The sequence below is a fragment of the Myotis yumanensis genome, unplaced genomic scaffold (assembly GCF_028538775.1).
Source record: "Myotis yumanensis isolate MYYU_CA2020_CCGP unplaced genomic scaffold, mMyoYum1.0.hap1 SCAF_11, whole genome shotgun sequence".
Lineage (NCBI taxonomy): Eukaryota > Metazoa > Chordata > Mammalia > Chiroptera > Vespertilionidae > Myotis > Myotis yumanensis.
Window position 1 is genome coordinate 797528 of NW_027223762.1, and position 16686 is coordinate 814213.

Sequence of the window (16686 nt, forward strand, 5' to 3'; positions counted from 1 at the left end):
TCATCAGAGCGATGGTTAAGCTTAGACGACGTCAGTGACAGCCCCATTAGTGAGCCAGGACAGAGGTGAGCGAGGCTGCACACAGTGTGGCTGGATGGACGGGGGGAATTCGAGGTCACTCACCGCCTGCAACACGCTGCCGTTCCCCGCAGTGAGGGGAGCAGAGCTCGGCAAGCAGGAGCTGCTAAGGCCGTGCGGGCGACCGACTGCTGCCTCTGTCCCCTCCCCCCACGGGGACCAGAGAAGGGCTGGAGGGAGGTGGACGGTGAATGTCACCTGGGGGATGAAGCACATGGCTGTCAGGGCCACAGACCCGCAGACCATCCACACCAAGCGGGGAGGGCACGGACGTGATAAACCAGTTAAAGCTACTCCCACACAAGTACAGAGTATGATTCCATCCCGAACAGGCCGCGGGAAGGTGGGGGTGGCGCCCCAGCCGTCAGAGACCACAGCACAGGAAGTGGCTTTCCTCAAAGGACAAAGGAGGAAGGAAGGGCCTCCCTGGAGAAGCTCCTCCGACACGGACGACGGAGGAAGAAAGGGCCTTAGCGGGGGTCCCGGGACGCTGCGCCCCATCAACCAATGACGCAGTGAAAAGCTAAGAAAAGAGACAGAGAATCAGGGCAGAAAGGCCATTCAGAAACCATCCTCCTGCCCTGAAGAGACGTGTTTTCAGACCAGGGGGTAGGGATAGAGGAGGCGCACGTGGGGTTCTGTGACGGCAGAAGGGCAGCCCTGGGGTTCCAGAGCGGCACCGGGAGCCCACAGACACAGGGAGACGCCCCACTGTCACATTCCGGAGCCCACGGGAAGGTGGGTGAGCGTGTGATGCTGTCTAAGGCAACAGATGCTAACGAGCGTCCTGCTCCCTGGACAAAGGAAGAAAACATTTTAGAAACTTCTCGCAAAACCCAGAAGGCTCTACTCGGGCCCACGTACAGAAAAGGAAAAGCGGGTGACTTCCCCAAAGGCAGAATCTGAGCGCTGGTTGTTGGCGATGACCGAGGGGAGGATGAAGGGAGGCGTGTCACAGACGCCTGGGCTGGCACCGTGTGCAAGGTCCCTGGACACGAACACCCAGCGCGTGTGGGAGGAGAGGTCAGCAGCGCACTGACAGGCATGGCTGAGCCGCTATCACACACACAGGCAGCAGGGAAGACGCCGCCCTGCGCCTTCCTGGGCGGTGCCGCTAATTGCCGTCCTGTATCCCAGGACCTCCAGCCCCCCTCCCCGCCCCGAGGGATCAGATCCAGGAACAGCTGCTTCCAGGCCCGAGTCCTGACTTGGGACTCCATCACCCCTGCACCATCGGCCCACAGGAGCACAGCCTCTCTGTGGACACAGCGCCCCTCCCTGACCACAGATCCTATAAATCGTGCACCAATCCACAAGTGACACAAAGCCACCCCACGAGGGCGCCTCGGCGGCGTGGACCAAAGGCTGGGTACTCACTCTTGTTGTAGCAGGTGGCCAGCACGCCTTTGTCCGCGGGGCTGGCACTAATGTGCCAGATTTCACCCACTTGGTGGAGGAGGACATTTTTGTTTATGATGTTGTTTTCGTCGTCAAAATCTATGATGTGGATCTACAGACACAAAGAGAGCAAGCAGGTCAGGACCTCACGTGGTAAAGCAGCGACAGAAGCGAAGGCATCTGGAGCGTCGTCAGTGGTGTTCCTGTTCCGCTAACAGTGCCCGGTCTGCGCAACCAGCTTACTACGCTCCTCTCAGAGACAGGCGTGACGTCCCCGTGTTGTTAAGATGGCAACCACATCACACGGCCCGCCATACCTGGTCCTAACGAGACGAGACACCCCCCCGAGCTCTGTGCCAGGTGGTTCACTGAGGCCACAGCTCATGCCAGGGCGTCATCCAGGGCAGTGCAAATCGGCCCAGAGCCTCTGGGACCTGCTGGACGGCTGTGGGGAAAAGAGGGGTGGGTCTGGGACTGACCGGCTCTGCCCACTCCTCAGTGGGCGTGGCACATCACCCCTCCCCCACAGTTGAGGACTGGGATGGGACTGTACACTAGTACACCTTGAACTTCTTTTTAAAAACCAGTCCAACAGCTGTCAACCCTCTGGTCCTATAACATCTACATATATAAAAGGCTAATATGCTAAGTGTCTGACCATCTGACAGGTCGCTATGATGCGCACTGAGCACCGGGGGCAGACGCTCAATGCAGGAGCTGCTGAGCTGCAGTGACTTGGCCGCAGCGGTTCTCAGGTGACACACCCCGAAACCAGAGAGGAGGGAGCCCGATTCCTCGCAGGGCCGCGCGTTTCCACCTCCGGCCGTGGGTTATGTTGTTGCTGGGGCACTGTCAGCCCCGAATCTGGTCACTGCACACTTGTGTTTGTGTTCCACACCCTGTATGACAGCAACTTTGCAGAGTGCCCTCTCGCACTCCGGGACCCCTCAGGGGATGTCAGAGAGCTGGTTTCGGCCTGATCCCCACAGGCCGAGGGACCCCACCTGCCAGAGGGAGCCTGCTCACTCCGCAGGCGCCAGGGAGGGACTGCGGGAGGTTGGCTCCAGGGCGTGTCTGGCCTGTCTCCCCCAGTCCCACTCCACCGGCCACGTTCTAATTAATTTCCTTTGAATGTGCACAAATCCGTGCACTGGGTGACTAGTTAATTATAATAATCACTAGAGGCCCAGTGCACAGACTTGTGCACCAGTGTGGTCCCTCGGCCTGGCTTGTGGGGATCAGGCAGAAACGAGCAGTCCGACAACCCCCGAGGGGTCCCAGATTGCGAGAGGGTGCAGGCCAGGCTGAGGGACCCCACCGGTGCCCGAATCCATGCACCAGGCCGGTTTCGGCCTGATCCCCGCAGGCCAGGCCGAGGGACCTCACCAGTGCATGGCACCAGGCCTCTAGTCTATAATAATAAAAGCATAATATGCTAATTAGACCAGACGTCCTTCTGAACAACCTTCTGGACAAAGCCAGGGCTAAGAGGGAAGCTGGTGCTGGCAGCCAGGGGAAGGAAGGCCTACTCTTGCACGAATTTCCTGCACGGGCCTCTAGTAAGCATATAAAATCTTTGGTTAATCTCTTCCCGCCCCCACCTCCCCCTTTCCTCAGAGATTCATCAGTCTGTTCCATGTTTCCCTGCCTGTGTGTTGAGCATCTGCCCCCTGGTGGTCAGTGAGCATCACAGCTACCGGTCGCTTAGGTTTTTATGTGTATTAGGGTAGATACTGCATTTTAGCTACTAAATGCAAAGTTAAACATGCTGTCTCCATGCTTTTCTGGATAAATTTTCGAGGAATTAAAATGATTTCCACTTTCACTCTCTTATCAATACTCCAAGCCAATGAGAAAGATAAAACATTAACTTTAAAAATAAATTTATATAAGAAAATAATCGTGGGCCTGCACAAAGATTTCAATCAGAGAACGTTGGCTGCGGCGTTGATTATGGTAATGAAAACCCAGAAGTCCCCTCAATGTCCGGGGTAGGGAGGCTCGGCTAAGCTGCAGACCCGTCTGGACATAATGCATGCGCCACTCTGTGCGGTGAGAGACTGCGGTGGGGACGGGCCATCGTCACTGAGGCACGAAGACAGACTGGGCGAGCTGCCTGCATGTTCTGTGGACAGCAGGCATGTCCCCGTGACAGAGGACCTGGAAGTGACTGGTTCTCTCCTGATGGCGAGAGTACAGACTGACTCTCTCCTTCTTTGTGGTTTGTGCTGTTAACATTTAGCTCAACACAGACGTGCGTCACATGCATAGGCTAACATGCGTTGCTCTGCCGTCAGAACAAGCATTAAGTGCTATTTTTAGCAACATGCCCTTGACCCCGGAAGCCCCTGCGCTCCATGCCTGCCACAGGGGCCCGTGCTGCCCTGACTCGTCCCCTCACAGGCCTGCATGGGACAGTAGCCCCCAGGCCCCGGAGGGGTGGCTCTGGACTCAGAGCAGAATTCAAACTCCCCACTGCCACTGATGGCCGTGTGACCCTGAAGCTGCTTCCCCGAGGGCACCCTGAAGACGAGCAGTGCTCCTGGGCCCCGGCCGCACTCGAACCACAGAGAACTGTCCTGTGGGAAAGGATATGCAGTCACAGAACAAGCAATGCGGTGAGAAGGCACCGGAACAAAGGTGAGTGGGAAAGATTGGGGCACAAAGGAAAAACCAATTCCTTTCGGCCCAGAGGGCAGGGAGCACCTGTGCCGGGCTGGCTAGTGCTTAGCCACGTCTGAGCTCTTTAACAGCTTATCACGAAGACCACACTCCTAGGCTCCGAGTCAGCACTGTCAGGACTGCTAAGGTCGGGCTCACCAGGCAGGGCGATGGACATCTAGCAGTGAGAGCTCTAGGATTCATGAGGAAGCAGGGCCCTGACCACAGCTGGGCACGGGAGTCCAGCCAGCCTTTCTGCTTCCTCTCTTATTGAACAAAGATAAAATCTTAAAAAAAAGTGTTTAAAATTGAGTATGAGAAGTCAAAAGCTTCCCTCTCAAGGACAGGTAAGGTCACCTCTGAGCAAGATGCTGCCGGCCATGGCACTGCCCTGGCTGGAAGGCTGGCTCACCCCACAGCAGGGATCCCCTGGCCTCCCCCACCCCACCTCACCCCAGCCTTGGCCTCACCATTAATGCGCCCCTGCCTTGTCGTTCCTAACAAAACACACCCCTGCCGGCCTGGCCTCTCCTTGAGAAGAAGACATGACAGTGCAGGCGGCAGGTCGCCAGCACCAGCCCTCGCCTCGCCTCGCCACGCCGTCCCACTGCTCAGCCTCGGCACCACGGGCCATCGGGGCCAGGAGGCTGGGTCCTGCGCTGATTCCGCCACTTCCTGGCTGAGTGACGCTGGGCGAGCCCTCACAATCTGGTTCCTGTTGCAGCATTTGTAAATTTGGGGAACTGAGTCCTAAGATCCCTGTGACACATAAACCGGTCCTTCAGCTGAGCCTTTAATGATCGGTGACAGTTACATATGATCGAACCCCTCGTCATGCCACAGTATGGCTACCATCCCCCCGTCCGGATCACAGGCTCTGCTGGAGCAAAGGCCCGCACGCCCACATCCTGTCCCTGACCCCAGGACGCGCTCCCCATTCCAGCCTCACCGTGCCTGGCAAGGGCGGTTCTTGGAACAGAAGGGGTGCAGTCCATCCGGGCCAACCCCAGAGGGCGTCTCGGGCAGTGCGTCCTGGCCACTGAGCGTGAGGGACAGAGAGAAATGTCAGAGCCCCTAAATCAGCAGGCCGTCCAGAAAAGTACAGGCGAGAGCGCCATGGGGTCTCAGCCGAGCTGCGGAGCCCTGGGTCCAGCCTCGCCCAGAACAGCCTCCTGGGGATGCTTCCATGACACAGGGCAATACATTCCTGTCTCGTTAACGGAATGGGGGGGGGGGGGGGGGTCAGGGAGAAATGGAGGGTCAGTGATACATTCTGTCTCGTTAACGGAATGGGGGGGGGGGGGGAATGGAGGGTCAGTGAGCCTGGCCTGGGCCCCGGACTCTGCTTCCCAACAAGGGTGGCCAAGGACAGAACCTGCCGGCAGAGGGGCACCGTGTGACAAGGCTGTCCTTAATCAAAATGCAAGCACAGGAACTGGAGCTCACAAATTAAAGAGGAGAAATTTTACAGGGCGAGAGCTGCGGAGGGAGCCAGCTGTGCTGTCATCCCTCGAGGGCCGTCAGCCTTTCCACAGCCCGCGGGGCTCATGTCAGGGCTGTGTGGAGAGAGGGCAAGCCACAGCCTCCTCACGGCCAGCCTGGCCCCCCTCCCCCATCCGCATAAGAAACGGGTTTGCAATAGGCAGTGAAATCCCTGGAAAAAGGACAGTGCAGAGGCCGACCCCTCCCACCCGAACCCCTGGCTCCCAGCCTCTGCCGGGCTTCCCCCACGGCCCACGTGCACACCCCCTCACGAAGGAGAACCCAGGGACAGACTCAGAAGCGCTTGCCCGCCCATCGGGAGCCCTGTGCAAAACCAAGGGCACAGAAACAAAGGCTTCCCGCGACAAGGAGAGGCCAGCCTCTGTGACAACTCCTGCATTTTTCAGAAAATCAGCAGCTGAGCTGAGCAGCAGCACTTTCTAGGGAACTGATGGCTGCGGGAGGCGCTGAGGCCCGAGGCACAGCCAGGGGCATCAGCACCAGCACAGCCACCCCTCCCCCGGGAAGCCTGGAGAGCAGGAAAGCGGGGGGGGGGGGGGGGGGGGGGCCCTCAGAGCAACCAGGAGCGGAGATCCATGGTCACAGCTCCCGCAGCACAGCCAGACCTGAGCTGTCACCACCTGGCAGGGCCGAGCCTGGGCCTGGGCCAGCTGTCTGACCTTGGGACGTGTAGCTCCCGCACAGGCCGTCTGCGTGGGGGCTGCACGGACAAGCACAGCAAGTGTTCAGGACACACGTGCTCAGGGCACATGCTCTATGAAGTCAAACTGAGGGGGGGGGGGGGGGAGACAGGGTGTCTGAGTCACAGGTCTGCCCCATTCCGCTGGGTCACCTTGGGAAAACCATGTGACTGCTCAGGCCACCTTCCTCATCTGCGTAGAAATGGGGTCAACACCACCGGTTCTGTCCACTGAGGTAGCAGGTATGGGAATGGCCTGACCCGGCCCCAACCCTGACCTTGACCCCAGGGTCAGAGGCTCCTGCAGCTGCTTTCAGCTCTCACCTGTGTCCTGGAAGCCTGTGTTTACCTTCTGGCCTCAGTCAAGAGGTCCCCTGGGGGCCAGCACCCGGCTGTGCCCCGCCCCCCACTCGCCACCAGCACCCGGCCACGCCCCCCAGCACCCGGCCACGCCCCCCAGCACCCGGCCCCGCCCCCGCCCCCTGCCCCCGCCACAAGCACCCAGCCACACACCCCCCCCCCCCAGCACCCGGCCGTGCCCCCCACACCAGCACCCGGCCACACCCCCCCCCCCCAGCACCCGGCCATCCTCCCCACACCAGCACTCGGCCATCCTCCCCACACCAGCACCTGGCTGTGCCCCCCACACCAGCACTCGGCCATCCTCCCCACACCAGCACCTGGCTGTGCCCCCCACACCAGCACTCGGCCATCCTCCCCACACCAGCACCCGGCCATGCCCTCCCCCCACAGCACCTGGCTGTGCCCCCCACACCAGCACCCGGCCATCCTCCCCACACCAGCACTCGGCCATCCTCCCCACACCAGCACCTGGCTGTGCCCCCCACACCAGCACTCGGCCATCCTCCCCACACCAGCACCCGGCCATCCTCCCCACACCAGCACTCGGCCATCCTCCCCACACCAGCACCTGGCTGTGCCCCCCACACCAGCACCCGGCCATCCTCCCCACACCAGCACTCGGCCATCCTCCCCACACCAGCACCTGGCTGTGCCCCCCACACCAGCACCCGGCCATCCTCCCCTCACCAGCACCCGGCTGTGCCCGCTCCAGGTTCGCCCCCAGCGCATCCTCGACACCAGCAGCCGGAGGATGACACGAATGAGGCTCCGGTGACCGCCCAGGAGCAGTGCAGCTCGTCCCCTCGCAGGAGGAAACAGCCCAGGGAGAGGGTGCGGGGACGAGGCCGGGGGACAATCTCCCCGCCATCACCATGCACTAGACAGTCACATACGACGTCGCTGGGAAGCCCCTGTGCAGAGAGGAGCGGGCTGCGAGGCTGTGCTCCCCCGAGGGCTCCTCTCCCAGCTGCAGGCCGTTCCCGCCCAGCACAGGACACAGCGGCGCCTGCGGGAGCCCCAGCAACACACTCACATGTGAGAGGAAGAATCACATGAGAATGACACAGGATCCACAACAGAAACACGCATGCTGTGGGAGGAAACCAGTCCCATGTGGGAAGGAGCACTGTGTTGTGTGTGCACCGGATGTGTCACACGTGAGAATCAGGTGTCGTGTGTGGTAGGAACCCACGTGTCACATGGGGAGACACACACGTCTCATTGAGAGGGAGGCCCGTGTTGTGTGAGGCGTGAGGGCCGTCTCCGGCAGCGCAGGGGAGCAGAGCAGGCGTGTGTACACACACACACACACACACACACACACCGCTCCTGGCCAGGCTCCGCCCGGGAATGACCCCGCCCTGAGGAAGCAAGGCCATGGCCAGTGAACCCATTCCATCCTGGCCCGAGGCCTCGGCCAAAGAGCCACCTTCCCCTGGTGCTGGCGCCAACGCCAACAGACCGAAGCGAGGGCGCTTCTCCTGGGTCCCGCGCCCCCTCGCACGCGCTGTCACCACGGCCATGCAGTGTCCGCATTCCCTCCGCCACCTCCCTGAGAGCACAGCCCTGAGCAGGACACATCTGCTCACGTTCTGTGGACCCGGCACACCCACCGCGAGGGGAGCCACCAAGCGCTGGCTGAGCGAGCCGATGGAGCCTGTCCCGGCCACGCCGAGCACTTTCCCAGGGCAGCACGGGGACACGCAGGGTAGACGCTCTCGATATCTGTCCTTGGAACCCGTGTGCAAAGTCGTGAGGCCATCCTTCCCGCCACCCTCGCTGGAAACGGACCAGGAGCTGGAGCACAGGCTGAGTTAGCGGCTCAGTGAGGACGCCTGAGGGGCCGAGACAGGAGCAGTGGTCCTGCCGGCAGGAGTGGAGGGCAGGGGAGAGGCTTCCCAACAGTTAGTCCTTCCGACCCTAAAACGAGGCTGAACACGGAGCTCTGACACCTGAGCGCCATTTCCCGTGTGACCGTGATGGCTGGGCAGAGGCCCTGCCTCCGACACGGCCCATGTGCGTCCGTGTCCCCGTCAAGGACAGCGCTCATCCTCACGCCACTGCCTGCAAGGTGCCGACCGTCCACAGCCTCACCTCTGTTTACAGTGAGGAAATGAGTCCAGCAAGGGCCGTCCATTTGCTCAAGGTCACAGTCAATGTCAAGCCGGGAACTGAACCCTGACCTCAGGAGTACCCAGCATGCTTTCTTCTAAAGTGGACAGTCCAGCAAACGGGCCCCTCCTGCATGCCCATGGGGTCAGCTGGCCTGTGGCCTCCTCCAGGCGCCGCAGTGGAGAGTGTGCTATGAGCAACGAGAGGTCGTCACTGGCCAGGAGAAGGGCTGATGGCTGATGCTGACCACAGACCCAGGCTGCTTCCCGGTCACTCACACAGTAAGTCCTACGCAGCCACAAGAACGACCACAGCAGTGCCCACGGGACGCATCTGAATTACTAAACTCAACCAGTACCTACAGCTGGATGTTAAAATCCCAATGAAAGTTTTCTTTTGTTCGTGTGGCATTAATTTCCTCAAATGTTGCTTGAAAAATCAAGAGCAAAATGGTCACCAAGTCAGAACAGATTTAGTCATGACAACGGACGCATCTGTCAGAAACAGTTACCTGATTGTCATATTTCAGAGACTGCGTCCCAACCAGAAACCGGATGGCGTCCGTCTCTGCCGTCTGCGGGGTCAGCGCACGGGCCTGCGGGAGGAAGGGCGTGCACACCATTACCACCCTGGGCTTCAGACGGCAACTACCACGCGCTCACCGCCTCCCACTCCCAATGTGTGCACGGAAGGACTGTAAGTGGGCACAGACATTAAGCAGTGAAGATGTGAGTGTGTTTGAATAACGCTGGAATTGTCAACAGCGACAGATTGGTTGAGCAGGTTTTTCTGCAACAGAACAGCAGACAGCGGCTCCAGCACGGCAGAGCAGGCGTGGTAAACCGAGGCTTCTGCAGAGGCGACTGGCAGAACGGCGACAGCCAGAGCCCGGGGCGGCAGGGTCCTGCTCCGAACCTCGCGTGAAGCGGGCTGTCCCAGCATCGGGAAACGAGCACTGTTCACGGAGTGGGCCCTGCCCGCGCCCTTCCTCCCAGCGCAGCTGGAACAGGCCTGACCCCACCTCCTCCAGCCCATGGAGTCCTACAGGCTCTCAGGGCCTTGATCCGTCCTCTTCAAGGCGGAAATGAGCGAGGCTGACAGCTGTCCTACCACTGAATCTGGGACAAACCACAAGTCTCTACCGGAAAAGGTCCGGAGACGACAGGAAACACACGATCCGTGTTCCCACCTTCCTCCGAAGGCCAACGGCGAAAAAACGTTGACGACTGAGATGCCTCAGTGCCACCAGGCAGACACGGCGGCGGCGGCACCAAGGGCCAGACGCCGGAGAACAAACCCCTCCTCCCTCCGACGACCTAAAGGCGCCCAGGCTCCACGGCCGGTGCCTGCCCTCCTCGGCAGACGTGGCTGGACCAGTCCTGGAGTCTTAGATTTCTTTGCAAAGCTCATGGTTCTTTATGAATCTATAGCTCTTCTGCCAAAAATGTGCGTTCACATACACAGAATTTCGTGTGTATCAGCAAATTCAGACTCTCTGAACCCTACCCGACCTAAACAACCCCGGCCCAGGCCATTCCTGAGAGACACGCCCCACAGCTCACTTGAGGCGGAAGCAGGACAGATGCCCCCGTGTGGAGGAGAGGACGACCACACAGCAGCACACTGTGCTCGGGGTGTCAGACGCCGCCAAGGGGCAGGCCAGGGCGCAGGGCCCACGCGTGGGCGAGGAGGAAACAGGACACACGGGCTTCCTCCTACCCCAGTGACGGCGAACCTTTTGAGCTCGGTGTGTCAGCATTTTGAAAAACCCTAACTTAACTCTGGTGCCGTGTCACATATAGAAATTTTTTGATATTTGCACCCACAGTAAAACAAAAATTTATATATTTTTTTAAATGTATTTTATTGAGTTTTTAGAGAAAGGAAGGGAGAAGGATAGAGAGTTAGAAACATCGATGAGAGAGAAACATCGATCAGCTGCCTCCTGCACACTCCCGCTGGGGATGTGCCTGCAACCGAGGTACATGCCCGCAACCGAGGTACATGCCCCCGACCAGAATCGAACCTGGGACCCTTCAGTCCGCAGGCTGATGCTCTATCCACTGAGCCAAACCAGTCAGGGCCAAAAATTTATATTTTTGATATTTATTTTATATATTTAAATGCCATTTAACAAAGAAAAATCAACCAAAAAAATGAGTTCGCGTGTCACCTCTGACATGCGTGTGATAGGATCGCCATCACTGTCCTAAGCGCTGACGGAGCCGAGCACCACCTGAGCAGCAGCCGTAACGTGCAAAACGCAGGTCTGCGCAGACCACGTGTTTCAGGGGAAAGCGCCTTTGAGAAAACACCACAAACCTGAACCACCTTGTCCTTCTCACACAGGAGACACCTTTTTAATCGAAGAGGAAAATCATTCTTCTACAAAATCTAAACTGTATCTTTAAAATACAGTGAAATCTCATAAAAGTGTAACTTAAGACCTTTCTAGTACATTACTGGGTAAAATTACAAAAATAACTTAACTCTGGCCATCTTGGTGACAGAGTGATATCCGTGTCTGTGATTCTGCTTCTTTGATTAACTGAAAAATAAGCCAAAACCGGTTTGGCTCAGTGGATAGAGCGTCGGCCTGCGGACTGAAGGGTCCCAGGTTCGATTCCGGTCAAGGGCATGTACCTGGGTTGCGGGCACATCCCCAGTAGGGTATGTGCAGGAGGCAGCTGGTCGATGTTTCTCTCTCATCGATGTTTCTAACTCTCTATCTCTCTCCCTTCCTCTCTGTAAAAAATCAATAAAATATAAAAAAAAAAATTTACAAATACTGATTACATGTTGAAATAACATTTAAAAAAATAATAATAAAATAAAATGACCTTCCTGCGTGCAGTCATGATGATGGTTTTGAGGTGTTCCAATGACCCTAATACAGTAAGACTGAAATTTCATAGTGTCATAGGTCACCAAAAACGTCCCTGCACTTTATCTTGGCTCATCCTCACAATTCTACGAAGCAGACAGGAAGACAGGATGGATATTACTCCACACAGAAGACAAAGACACTGAGGACCAGGGAGGTAACTGACTTACCAGTCACACAGCTTAGAGACAGGAACCCAGGCTCCCAGCCTAAAGCCAGTTCTCTTTCTATCACAGTAAGCAGGGAGCTGGTAGCACAGTGAGACATTTGTCTATTGGGTTATGTTGGACCACAGGTCACTTTATTATAATTCCACTAGACCAGTGGTGGCGAACCTATGACACCTCTGACACACGAACTCATTTTTTTGGTTGATTTTTCTTTGTTAAATGGCATTTAAATATATAAAATAAATATCAAAAATATAAGTCTTTGTTTTACTATGGTTGCAAATATCAAAAAATTTCTATATGTGACACGGCACCAGAGTTAAGTTAGGGTTTTTCAAAATGCTGACACGCCGAGCTCAAAAGGTTCGCCATCACTGCACTAGATGCCTGGTGCACGAAATTCGTGCACTCAGGGGGGTCCCTCAGCTCGGCCTGTGCCCTCTCGCAGTCTGGGAGCCCTCAGGGGATACCCAACTGATGGTTTAGGCCCGCTCACAGGGAACGAGCCTAAGCCGGCAGTCAGACATCCTTAGCGCTGCCACCGAGGCGGGAGAGGCTCCACCACCGCCGCTGCGCTCACCAGCTATGAGCCCGGCTTCTGGCTGAGCAGCACTCCCCCTGTGGGAGCGCACTGACCACCAGGGGGCAGCTCCTGTATCGAGCATCTGCCCCCTGGTGGTCAGTGCAAATCATAGTGACTGGTCGTTCTGCTATCAGGCCGAAACCAGCTCTCTGACATCCCCGGAGGGATCCTGGATTGTGAGAGGGTGCAGGCCAGGCCGAGGGACCCCAGCGGTGCATGATCAGGGTCAGGGAGGGACATGGGAGGTTGGCCAGCTGGGGAGGGACCACAGGAGGGCTTCAGGGCATGTCCAGCCCGTCTCACTCAGTCCCAATCTGCTGGACCCCAGCAGCAAACTAACCTACTGATCAGAGCGTCTGCCCCCTGGTGGTCAGTGCAGGTCATCGTGACTGGTCGACCGGTTGACTGTCTGCCCCTTGGTGGTCAGTGCACGTCACAGCAAGCGGTTGAGCAGCCTTAGCATATCATTAGCATATTACGCTTTGATTGGTTGAACGGCCAACCGGACGACTGGACACTTAGCGTATTAGGCTTTTATTCTATAGGATAGGATTACATAGGATAGGGTGTGTCTTGCCCAGTTTTCCAAAGGAAAGCCATGGCCTTCGTCACAGAGCTGTCTCCTCACCTGCCATCACCACTGAGTGAACCCAACCAGTAAGAGGCGACGGAGACGCCGAGTCCAGAGCCCAGCAGGAAGAGCCGTGGGAATGTGCCGACCAGGTCTCCTCGGTCGCAGGTGGCCCCAAACCGGGACCCGAGTCTGAACTGAGTACACAGATGCTTCACTACGATGCTTCTCTCTCTGCCCCTTCCCTTCCTCCCTTCTACTCTCTCTAAAAGCTAATGGAAAAAACGTCCTTGTGAGGATTAACAAACACACACAGCACGGCTGGTGTGGCGCAGTGGTTGTCTACATGGACCAGGCGAACACGGGACGATGGGACCCTTTGGGGGGACACGGGACAGTGGGAACCCTTTGGGGGGACACAGGACGATGGGAACCCTTTGGGGGTGGAACATGGGATGATGGGAACCCTGTGGGGGGACACGGGACGGTGGGAACCCTTTGGGGGTGGAACATGGGACGATGGGAACCCTGTGGGGGGGACATGGGACGATGGGACCCTTTGGGGGTGGAACATGGGATGATGGGAACCCTGTGGGGGGACACAGGACGATGGGAACCCTGAGGGGGGACACAGGACGGTGGGAACCCTAAGGGGGGACACGGGACGGTGGGAACCCTTTGGGGGTGGAACATGGGACGATGGGAACCCTGTGGGGGGGACATGGGACGATGGGACCCTTTGGGGGTGGAACATGGGATGATGGGAACCCTGTGGGGGGACACGGGACGGTGGGAACCCTTTGGGGGTGGAACATGGGATGATGGGAACCCTGTGGGGGGAGGGAGAGGACATAGGACAATGGGACCCTGTGGAGGAACACGGGACAATGGGACCCTTTGGGGGGGACACGGGACGATGGAAACCCTTTGGGGGGAGGGAGGGGACACGGGACGATGGGACCCTTTGGGGGTGGAACATGGGATGATGGGAACCCTGAGGGGCGAACAAGGGACGATGGGACCCTGTGGGGAGACACGGGACGGTGGGAACCCTGTGGGGGGGACACGGGACGATGGGAACCCTGTGGGGGGGACACGGGACGGTGGGAACCCTTTGGGGAAACACGGGACGGTGGGAACCCTTTGGGGAAACACGGGACGGTGGGAACCCTGTGGGGAAACACGGGACGGTGGGAACCCTTTGGGGAAACACGGGACGGTGGGAACCCTGTGGGGAAACACGGGACGGTGGGAACCCTGTGGGGAAACACGGGACGGTGGGAACCCTTTGGGGAAACACGGGACGGTGGGAACCCTGTGGGGAAACATGGGACGGTGGGAACCCTGTGGGGAAACATGGGACGGTGGGAACCCTGTGGGGGGACACGGGACGGTGGGAACCCTGTGGGGGGACACGGGACGATGGGAACCCTGAGGGGGAACACGGGACGGTGGGAACCCTGTGGGGGGAACACGGGACGGTGGGAACCCTGAGGGGGAACACGGGACGGTGGGAACCCTGAGGGGGGACACGGGACGATGGGAACCCTGAGGGGGAACACGGGACGGTGGGAACCCTGTGGGGGGGACACGGGACGGTGGGAACCCTGTGGGGGGGACACGGGACGGTGGGAACCCTGTGGGGGAGACACGGGACGGTGGGAACCCTGTGGGGGGACACGGGACGGTGGGAACCCTGTGGGGGGGACACGGGACGGTGGGAACCCTGTGGGGGGACACGGGACGATGGGAACCCTGAGGGGGAACACGGGACGGTGGGAACCCTGTGGGGGGGACACGGGACGGTGGGAACCCTGTGGGGGGGACACGGGACGGTGGGAACCCTGTGGGGGGGACACGGGACGGTGGGAACCCTGAGGGGGAACACGGGACGATGGGAACCCTGTGGGGGGGACACGGGCTGAAAGAGAAACAGGGCGTCCGTGGGGCGCAGGCGACCTCCGAGCAGCCCGTGCTTCGGCCCCAGGGCGGCCCCACGCGCATCTGCGCTTCCCACGCGCCGGGTCACTCAGGACGTCAACCCGGGAGCTGGTGCGGGTCCGCGGGAACCCCCGTCCGTCCTCCCGACTCGGGGAGACGTGGCTGCCGGGACTGAACGACGGGAGGAGCCAGAGCTCCGCCGCCGGAGCCCGGGCGCCGCAGGAACAGGTGCCGGGCGAGTGCGCGGGGTCGCAGGGGAGCATGAGCCGCGCCAGCGCCGGGACCGCGGAGGGAGGCGGCGGGGCTGTCGCGCTTCCCGGCCGGTCCCCGGGCGACCAGCTCCTTCGGCCCCTTAGCCCCCGGCCCCTTGGCTGCCAGGGAGGCGGGGACCGCGCCGGCCTCGGGGACCCACCTGGAATTCCAGCCCGTAGATCACCGGCGCGTCGTCCTCCATGCTGCCGCCCCCCGCGGGTCCGGCGGGTCGCGAGAGCCGGCGCGCCCCCTGCGCTGCACGAATAGGTTCCCCGCCGCGCGCCCCGCGCCGAAACCCGACCCTTCCTGACCCGCCGCGGCCTCCGTAGGGCTCACTTCCTGTGTTTTTCTGCGCGTCATCAAGACGCTCCTCTCCGGCGGCCAATGGCGGCAGGACCCGTGTGGTGCGCATGCGCACCGGAACCCATCCGGGCTCTCCTCTCGGCTGGCCCCGAGAGGCTGGGTTTGTGGGAGGGGCGTCGGCTGGGGGCGGGGCCTCGCCTGGACTGTGCTACCCCCACCTCGCCATTAGGGGCCGCCAGAGAGTCTCCTGCGGGAAGGCCCGTGCTCCCTCATCCCAGAACCCAGCACCTGGAGCAGGGGCACTGTGCTTTGTGATCATTAGTACTTTCCCGAGCGCGAGGCCAAGTGCATTCCATCCACTGCCGCGAACTTCTTGGCTCCAACCTTAAGAGTAAAGAATCATACTTCCAAAAAAAAAAAAAAAAGAATCATACTTCCATTTACCGATGAACTGCGGCCACGTGGGCAGCTAGGATTCCTGGGGCAGCTAAGCTGCGTGGAGCAGCTAAAGGAAGAAAAAGAAGAAAGAAATGGCGGGGTCTGGTTTGGTGTTTGGCTCAGCTGTATTCCAGCACCTAATGAATGACATGACGTGCCTGGTGAAGTTAAGCCTAGATCAGTGGTTCTCAACCTTGGCTGCACATTAGAATCACCTGGGAATCTTGTTAAAATCCTGATTTCTGGGCCTCATCCTCCAGATATTCTGTTTCTTTGTTACTAATGTTGTGGCCCCACCCCATAACAAAGAAACAGAATTTCCGGAGGATGGGGCCCAGAAATCAGGATTTTTAAAAGATTCTGAGGTGCTTCTAATGTGCAGCCAAGGTTGAGAACCACTGGCCTAGATGGATATTTGCTGGGTGAATGAGGGGATCTGGGTACCACTGGTGTTATTAGTACTGACTAGAGCAGTGGTCCTCAAACTATGGCCCGCGGGCCACATGCAAATACAAATATTGTATTTGTTTCCGTTTTGTTTTTTACTTCAAAATAAGATATGTGCAGTGTGCATAGGAATTTGTTCAGTTTTTTTTTAAACTATAGTCCGGCCCTCCAACGGTCTGAGGGACAGTGAACTGGCCCCCTGTTTAAAAAGTTTGAGGACCCCTGGATTAGAGGCTCGGTGCACAAAATTCGTACACTTGCGAGGGGGGGGGTGGGGTCCCTCAGCCCAGCCTGCATCGTCTC

General features: G+C 58.8%; 1 protein-coding gene across 4 annotated transcripts in view; it reads right to left on the reverse strand.

Moving 5' to 3' along the window:
• Positions 1-15525, reverse strand: part of EIPR1 (EARP complex and GARP complex interacting protein 1) — a 61587-nt gene extending 46062 nt beyond the window's left edge. For 2 of the 4 annotated variants that reach the window (XM_070428625.1, XM_070428627.1), the window contains exons 1-3: positions 15356-15525; positions 9306-9389; positions 1456-1588 (exon numbers count right to left, since the gene is read on the reverse strand). In XM_070428625.1, coding sequence (XP_070284726.1) covers positions 1456-1588; positions 9306-9389; positions 15356-15397 — 259 coding nt within the window. In that variant the 5' untranslated portion in view covers positions 15398-15525. Of the gene's footprint in view, positions 1-1455; positions 1589-9305; positions 9393-15355 lie in introns of those variants that run through there. The other 2 variants (XM_070428626.1, XM_070428629.1) reach the window with 2 other exon arrangements.
• Positions 15526-16686: the final 1161 nt, after the last annotated feature.